Source organism: Pempheris klunzingeri, chromosome 21, assembly GCF_042242105.1.
Source record: "Pempheris klunzingeri isolate RE-2024b chromosome 21, fPemKlu1.hap1, whole genome shotgun sequence".
Taxonomy (NCBI): Eukaryota; Metazoa; Chordata; class Actinopteri; order Acropomatiformes; family Pempheridae; genus Pempheris; species Pempheris klunzingeri.
The window spans coordinates 21750361-21758612 of record NC_092032.1 but is presented as its reverse complement, the minus strand read 5'-3'; the positions used below and the strand labels follow the sequence as shown (position 1 = coordinate 21758612).

At 52.6% G+C, this 8252-nt stretch overlaps 1 protein-coding gene across 1 annotated transcript; it reads right to left on the bottom strand.

Annotated features, from left to right (window-relative positions):
* Window positions 1–957: 957 nt before the first annotated feature.
* On the bottom strand, window positions 958–3810 carry LOC139221457 (uncharacterized). Its single transcript, XM_070853378.1, has 3 exons — window positions 3427–3810; window positions 1682–3337; window positions 958–1170 (listed from the first exon to the last, which is right to left on the bottom strand). The coding sequence occupies exons 1-3, from the start codon at window positions 3808–3810 to the stop codon at window positions 958–960; spliced, it is 2253 nt and encodes a 750-aa protein (XP_070709479.1).
* Between the last annotated feature and the right edge of the window lie 4442 nt (window positions 3811–8252).

Sequence of the window (8252 nt, the reverse complement as noted above, 5' to 3'; positions counted from 1 at the left end):
GATGGTAACCGAAGGTAATCTTCAGTGAGAAGCGTCCTGTCTGACGGGCTGTAGTGGGAGTTAGAAGCTGCCAGAACAAATTCCACCTGTGAGGCTCTGAGGCTGAAAAACCTGCTTATTCAGGTGGCTACTAACTGCTGCTCTGCTCAAACATTTATCGAAGGCAGCACTCACCCATCGTACTGCATATACCGTTTATTAATGGTTGTTTTATTTCACCTTTATTTAACCAGGAAGTCCCATTGAGATCAGAAGTCTCTTTTACAAGGGAGACCTGGCCGAGGTAGCAGCCGTACAAAACCAAGAGCCAGATACATGACACACAGATAGAGAATAAACACTAAAACAGATTGACACCTATTTAAGGACAGGTTATTAATGTCTGATAATGTGAAGATGCCTCTGTCCTCACTTAGAGAGCAGATAAAGGTCCACCACACACATCACAGCGACTCCGACGGCACAGTTGTCTCATCTTAACATTGGTTTCCTTGGATCTGTTCCTCCTCTAGTCACCAGTCAGTGTTTCAGTGAGTGAACGAGAGATCAAACTCAAACTTCCTCTTTATAAAAATGAACAAATAACTTCACACCTGTTGAAAAACTGTTTCGGCTCAGCGATCCCACATCCCTCACAGAGACCCATCAAGTGTTACTAAATATGAGCTGAATATTATAATGCAATCAGAACCTCCACGCTGCTGTTGTGTGTGATCAGTTTTATTATCACTTATCAAGTAACACACACACACACACACTCTCACACACACACACACACACACACACACTCACACACACACACACACACACACACACACACACAGCGTTGAGAGTGCAGAGGTTTATTTCTGCCACATGTCTGAACACATCGTTTGTACCTTCGGACGACACACACACGTGTTTCTAGACGTGTTCAGCACATCTACCAACTCATCAGCCATGATGTCACTGACTGACTCAGTTAGGGGTGTTCTGGTACCTGGTCTGGTACCTGGTCTGGTATCTGGTCTGGTACCTGGTCTGGTACCTGTTCTGGTACCTGGTCTGGTATCTGTTCTGGTACCTGGTCTGGTACCTGGTCTGGTACCTGGTCTGGTATCTGGTCTGGTATCTGTTCTGGTACCTGGTCTGGTATCTGTTCTGGTACCTGGTCTGGTATCTTCTACGAGTCTGAATCAATTCACCATCACTGTCAGAAAGACTTTTTTTCCAGTGTGTGAGGCTGCACCAGACTGATCTTCATCACGTTTAATGACCCAGGAACCACCTTTGCGGGACAAAGGTGAAGGATTTGGAGAATACTTTGCGCTCCATCACCAGCGCAGCATGTAGCCTCCCGTCCACCCCGATGAGGACAGCACAGTCTGACCCAGCGGTCCGAGGCTTTGGTCCTCTGTGAGGCTGAAAGTGAAACTACAGTTATGTGAGTAACGTTCTTATTTTAACCCAAACCTTCATCTTTGCCTAAACCTAACCAAAGTGCCACTGTTTCACCGTTGACAGCTCTGGTGCGCTTGCAGCTACAGAACTGGGAATGAGAGCTGTTGCTCTGAGCGTCTAACGTTCACCATTAGACACCAAAGGGTCGTGGCTATTTGCCTCCAGACTAATATTAGCAGAGTTAAACTCCAGAACTAACTAATGAGACCAGCTGACCAACACACACGGCAAAACTTCACACAACTTCAGTCAGCTCCAGTCGGGCGGGACGGGATGATGGTGGGACGGGATGATGGTGGGACGGGATGACGGTGGGACGGGATGATAGTGGGACTGGATGACGGTGGGACGGGATGATAGTGGGACGGGATGATAGTGGGACGGGATGACGGCGGAAGGGGATGATAGTGGGACGGGATGATAGTGGGACGGGATGACGGCGGAAGGGGATGATAGTGGGACGGGATGACGGTGGGACGGGATGACGGCGGAAGGGGATGATAGTGGGACGGGATGACGGTGGGACGGGATGACGGTGGGACGGGATGATAGTGGGACGGGATGATGGTTGGACGGGATGACGGTGGGACGGGATGATGGTTGGACGGGATGACGGTGGGACGGGATGATGGTTGGACGGGATGATAGTGGGACGGGATGACGGTGGGACGGAATGACGGTGGGACTGGATGACGGCGGAAGGGGATGATAGTGGGACGGGATGACGGTGGGACGGGATGATAGTGGGACGGGATGATGGTTGGACGGGATGATGGTGGGACGGGATGATGGTGGGACGGGATGACGGTGGGACGGGATGATGGTTGGACGGGATGACGGTGGGACGGGATGACGGTGGGACGGGATGACGGTGGGACGGGATGATGGTTGGACGGGATGACGGTGGGACGGGATGACGGTGGGACTGGATGACGGCGGAAGGGGATGATAGCGGGACGGGATGATGTGGGATGGGATGATGGTGGGACGGGATGATGGTGGGACGGGATGATGTGGGATGGGATGATGGTGGGATGGGATGATGGTGGGACGGGATGATAGTGGGACGGGATGATGTCGGACGGGATGATGTGGGATGGGATGATGGTGGGACGGGATGATGTGGGATGGGATGATGGTGGGACGGGATGATGGTGGGACGGGATGATGTGGGATGGGATGATGGTGGGACGGGATGATAGTGGGACGGGATGATGTCGGACGGGATGATGTGGGATGGGATGATGGTGGGACGGGATGATGTGGGATGGGATGATGGTGGGACGGGATGATGGTGGGACGGGATGATGTGGGATGGGATGATGTCGGACGGGATGATGTGGGATGGGATGATGGTGGGACGGGATGATGGTGGGACGGGATGATGTGGGATGGGATGATGGTGGGATGGGATGATGGTGGGACGGGATGATGTGGGATGGGATGATGGTGGGATGGGATGATGGTGGGACGGGATGATGTGGGATGGGATGATGGTGGGATGGGATGATGGTGGGACGGGATGATAGTGGGACGGGATGATGTCGGACGGGATGACGGTGGGATGGGATGATGGTGGGACGGGATGATGTGGGATGGGATGATGGTGGGACGGGGTGACGGTGGGACGGGATGACGGTGGGATGGGATGATGGTGGGACGGGATGATGTGGGATGGGATGATGGTGGGATGGGATGATGGTGGGACGGGATGACGGCGGAAGGGGATGATAGTGGGACGGGATGACGGTGGGACGGGATGATAGTGGGACGGGATGATAGTGGGACGGGATGACGGTGGGATGGGATGATGGTGGGACGGGATGATGTGGGACGGGATGACGGTGGGACTGGATGATGGTGGGACGGGATGATGTGGGACGGGATGACGGTGGGACTGGATGACGGCGGAAGGGGATGATAGCGGGACGGGATGACGGTGGGACAGTGGGACAGTGGGACGGGATGACGGTGGGACAGTGGGACGGGATGATAGTGGGACGGGATGACGGTGGGACAGTGGGACAGTGGGACGGGATGACGGTGGGACAGTGGGACGGGATGATAGTGGGACGGGATGACGGTGGGATGGGATGATGGTGGGACGGGATGATGTGGGACGGGATGACGGTGGGACAGTGGGACAGCGGGACGGGATGACGGTGGGACAGTGGGACAGTGGGACGGGATGACGGCGGAAGGGGATGATAGTGGGACGGGATGACGGTGGGACGGGATGATGGTGGGACGGGATGACGGTGGGACGGGATGACGGTGGGACTGGATGACGGTGGGACGGGACGACGGTGGGACGGGACGACGGTGGGACGGGATTAAGGCGTCACCAGACGGGACGGTCTTCGTGAACATTTTGGTGCTATGAAGTCTTTTGGTCTTCCACCATATAGATTTAAGTTATGGTCATTATCATTATTATTCTAATCATCAGCTTCACAGGCGTCTGTAGCAAGAATCATCTGACAGACTGTTACATAAAGATGTTATATCAGCAGCTGACAGACGGGCAGGGAGACCGAGCTGTAGTATGACTGAGGGGAGAGAGAGAGAGACAGGGGGAGAGAGAGAGAGGGGAGAGAGAGAGACAGACAGAGACAGAGAGACAGAGACAGACAGACAGAGACAGACAGACAGAGACAGACAGACAGAGACAGACAGACAGAGACAGACAGACAGAGACCCATGTGAGCAGCAGAGGAAGAGTGAGTGTTGATTTCAAGCAACCAGATTTCTTTATTCAAAGAAACCTGGTGAACACATCTGGTTTCTCACTGTAGAGCCTGTGGTCTGTCTCCTGGTCTGTCTGTCACCTGGTCTGTCTGTTACCTGGTCTGTCTGTCTCCTGGTCTGTCTGTCACCTGGTCTGTCTGTTACCTGGTCTGTCACCTGGTCTGTCACCTGGTCTGTCTCCTGGTCTGTCACCTGGTCTGTCACCTGGTCTGTCACCTGGTCTGTCACCTGGTCCGTCTGTCACCTGGTCTGTCTCCTGGTCCGTCTGTCACCTGGTCTGTCTCCTGGTCCGTCTGTCACCTGGTCTGTCTCCTGGTCCGTCTGTCACCTGGTCTCAGGTGTGTGATCACTTCAATGTGCAATATCACTATTTCAGCCAAATCTCCTGCATGCAGTCTCATATTTCAGCTGCTGAGTCGTCTGTTGTTTGTATTTTTTAATTAGATTATTATTATTGTTGTTGTTGTTATTATTTATTGTTTTATTAAAGATGAACTTTTGCTGATGGAACTAAATGTACCTGCATCTAATCTAATCTAATCTAATCTAATCTAAACTAATCTAATCTAATCTAATCTAATCTAAACTAAACTAATCTAATCTAATCTAATCTAATCTAAACTAATCTAATCTAATCTAATCTAATCTAATCTAATCTAATCTAATCTAAACTAATCTAATCTAATCTAAACTAAGATTGTGTGTGTGTGGAGGAAAATGTACACTTTCTACAGCCTAAGGCAAACTTAGTGTATGAGACAGAAAGACAGCATGTGAATGTTACATCATCTTAAATGTGTGTGTCTGTGTGTGTGTGTGTGTGTGAGTGTGTGTGTGTGTGTGTGTGTGTTTGTCTCCGTCAGCAGTGCTTTAAGGAGAATCCATGCATTAGTTATCAGCTCTGCTCTGATTTCCGTGTTTCTGCTCAGAGCTCCAACTGATGAAACATCGCTAACGCAGCACAGTGCTGTGTGTGTGTGTGTGTGTGTGTGTGTGTGTGTGTGTGTGTGTGTGTGAGTGTGTGTGTGTGTGTGTGTGTGAGTGTGTGTGTGTGAGTGTGAGTGTGTGAGTGTGTGTGTGTGTGAGTGTGTGTGTGTGTGTGTGTGTGAGTGTGTGTGTGTGTGTGTGAGTGTGTGTGTGTGTGTGTGAGTGTGTGTGTCGTCACTCACCAGAGTGACGTTGAGGCGTCACCAGAGTGACGTCAGGGCGTCATCAGGGCGTCATCAGAGTGACGTTAAGGTGTCATCAGGGCGTCATCGGAGTGACGTTAAGGTGTCATCAGGGCGTCATCGGAGCGACGTCAGGGCGTCATCAGGGCGTCATCAGAGTGACGTTAAGGTGTCATCAGGGCGTCATCGGAGTGACGTTAAGGTGTCATCAGGGCGTCATCGGAGTGACGTTAAGGTGTCATCAGGGCGTCATCAGAGTGACGTTAAGGTGTCATCAGGGCGTCATCGGAGTGACGTTAAGGTGTCATCAGGGCGTCATCGGAGTGACGTTAAGGTGTCATCAGGGCGTCATCAGAGTGACGTTAAGGTGTCATCAGGGCGTCATCAGAGTGGCGTTAAGGCGTCATCAGAGTGACGTTAAGGTGTCATCAGGGCGTCATCAGAGTGACGTTAAGGTGTCATCAGGGCGTCATCAGAGTGACGTTAAGGTGTCATCAGGGCGTCATCAGAGTGACGTTAAGGTGTCATCAGAGTGACGTTAAGGTGTCATCAGGGCGTCATCAGAGTGACGTTAAGGTGTCATCAGGGCGTCATCAGAGTGACGTTAAGGTGTCATCAGAGTGACGTTAAGGTGTCATCAGAGTGACGTTAAGGCGTCATCGGAGTGACGTTAGGGCGTCATCGGAGCGACGTTAGGGCGTCATCGGAGTGACGTTAAGGTGTCATCAGGGCGTCATCAGAGTGACATTAAGGTGTCATCAGAGTGACGTTAGGGCGTCATCAGAGTGACGTTAGGGCGTCATCGGAGTGACGTTAAGGCGTCATCGGAGCGACGTTAAGGCGTCATCGGAGCGACGTCAGGGCGTCATCGGAGTGACGTTAAGGCGTCATCGGAGCGACGTCAGGGCGTCATCGGAGCGACGTTAAGGCGTCATCAGAGTGACGTTAGGGCGTCATCGGAGTGACGTTAAGGCGTCATCAGGGCGTCATCAGAGTGACGTTAAGGTGTCATCAGGGCGTCATCAGAGTGACGTTAAGGCGTCATCAGAGTGACGTTAAGGTGTCATCAGGGCGTCATCAGAGTGACGTTAAGGTGTCATCAGGGCGTCATCAGAGTGACGTTAAGGCGTCATCAGAGTGACGTTAGGGCGTCATCGGAGCGACGTTAAGGCGTCATCGGAGCGACGTCAGGGCGTCATCGGAGTGACGTTAAGGTGTCATCAGGGCGTCATCAGAGTGACGTTAAGGCGTCATCAGAGTGACGTTAAGGTGTCATCAGGGCGTCATCAGAGTGACGTTAAGGTGTCATCAGGGCGTCATCAGAGTGACGTTAAGGCGTCATCGGAGTGACGTTAGGGCGTCATCGGAGTGACGTTAGGGCGTCATCGGAGTGACGTTAGGGCGTCATCAGGGCGTCATCAGAGTGACGTTAAGGTGTCATCAGGGCGTCATCAGAGTGACGTTAAGGTGTCATCAGGGCGTCATCAGAGTGACGTTAGGGCGTCATCGGAGTGACGTTAGGGCGTCATCGGAGCGACGTTAGGGCGTCATCGGAGTGACGTTAAGGTGTCATCAGGGCGTCATCAGAGTGACGTTAAGGTGTCATCAGGGCGTCATCAGAGTGACGTTAGGGCGTCATCAGAGTGACGTTAGGGCGTCATCGGAGTGACGTTAAGGCGTCATCAGAGTGACGTTAAGGTGTCATCAGGGCGTCATCAGAGTGACGTTAAGGTGTCATCAGGGCGTCATCAGAGTGACGTTAAGGCGTCATCAGAGTGACGTTAAGGTGTCATCAGGGCGTCATCAGAGTGACGTTAAGGTGTCATCAGGGCGTCATCAGAGTGACGTTAAGGCGTCATCAGAGTGACGTTAGGGCGTCATCGGAGCGACGTTAAGGCGTCATCGGAGCGACGTCAGGGCGTCATCGGAGTGACGTTAAGGTGTCATCAGGGCGTCATCAGAGTGACGTTAAGGCGTCATCAGAGTGACGTTAAGGTGTCATCAGGGCGTCATCAGAGTGACGTTAAGGTGTCATCAGGGCGTCATCAGAGTGACGTTAAGGCGTCATCGGAGTGACGTTAGGGCGTCATCGGAGTGACGTTAGGGCGTCATCGGAGTGACGTTAGGGCGTCATCAGGGCGTCATCAGAGTGACGTTAAGGTGTCATCAGGGCGTCATCAGAGTGACGTTAAGGTGTCATCAGGGCGTCATCAGAGTGACGTTAGGGCGTCATCGGAGTGACGTTAGGGCGTCATCGGAGCGACGTTAGGGCGTCATCGGAGTGACGTTAAGGTGTCATCAGGGCGTCATCAGAGTGACGTTAAGGTGTCATCAGGGCGTCATCAGAGTGACGTTAGGGCGTCATCAGAGTGACGTTAGGGCGTCATCGGAGTGACGTTAAGGCGTCATCAGAGTGACGTTAAGGTGTCATCAGGGCGTCATCAGAGTGACGTTAAGGTGTCATCAGGGCGTCATCAGAGTGACGTTAAGGCGTCATCAGAGTGACGTTAAGGTGTCATCAGGGCGTCATCAGAGTGACGTTAAGGTGTCATCAGGGCGTCATCAGAGTGACGTTAAGGCGTCATCAGAGTGACGTTAGGGCGTCATCGGAGCGACGTTAAGGCGTCATCGGAGCGACGTCAGGGCGTCATCGGAGTGACGTTAAGGTGTCATCAGGGCGTCATCAGAGTGACGTTAAGGCGTCATCAGAGTGACGTTAAGGTGTCATCAGGGCGTCATCAGAGTGACGTTAAGGTGTCATCAGGGCGTCATCAGAGTGACGTTAAGGCGTCATCGGAGTGACGTTAGGGCGTCATCGGAGTGACGTTAAGGCGTCATCGGAGCGACGTTAAGGCGTCATCGGAGTGACGTTAGGGCGTCATCAGAGTGACGTTA

Excerpts from the sequence above, each read along its gene's own strand:
- LOC139221457 (XM_070853378.1), bottom strand. The coding sequence starts at position 3,810 with ATGTTCACGAAGACCGTCCCGTCTGGTGACGCCTTAATCCCGTCCCAC. Across the intron at positions 3,338-3,426 it reads TCCCGTCCCACTATCATCCC|TCCCACCGTCATCCCGTCCC; the intron begins GTCCCACTGTCC and ends GCCGTCATCCAG. Across the intron at positions 1,171-1,681 it reads GACTGGAGCTGACTGAAGTT|ACTCGTAGAAGATACCAGAC; the intron begins GTGTGAAGTTTT and ends GAATTGATTCAG.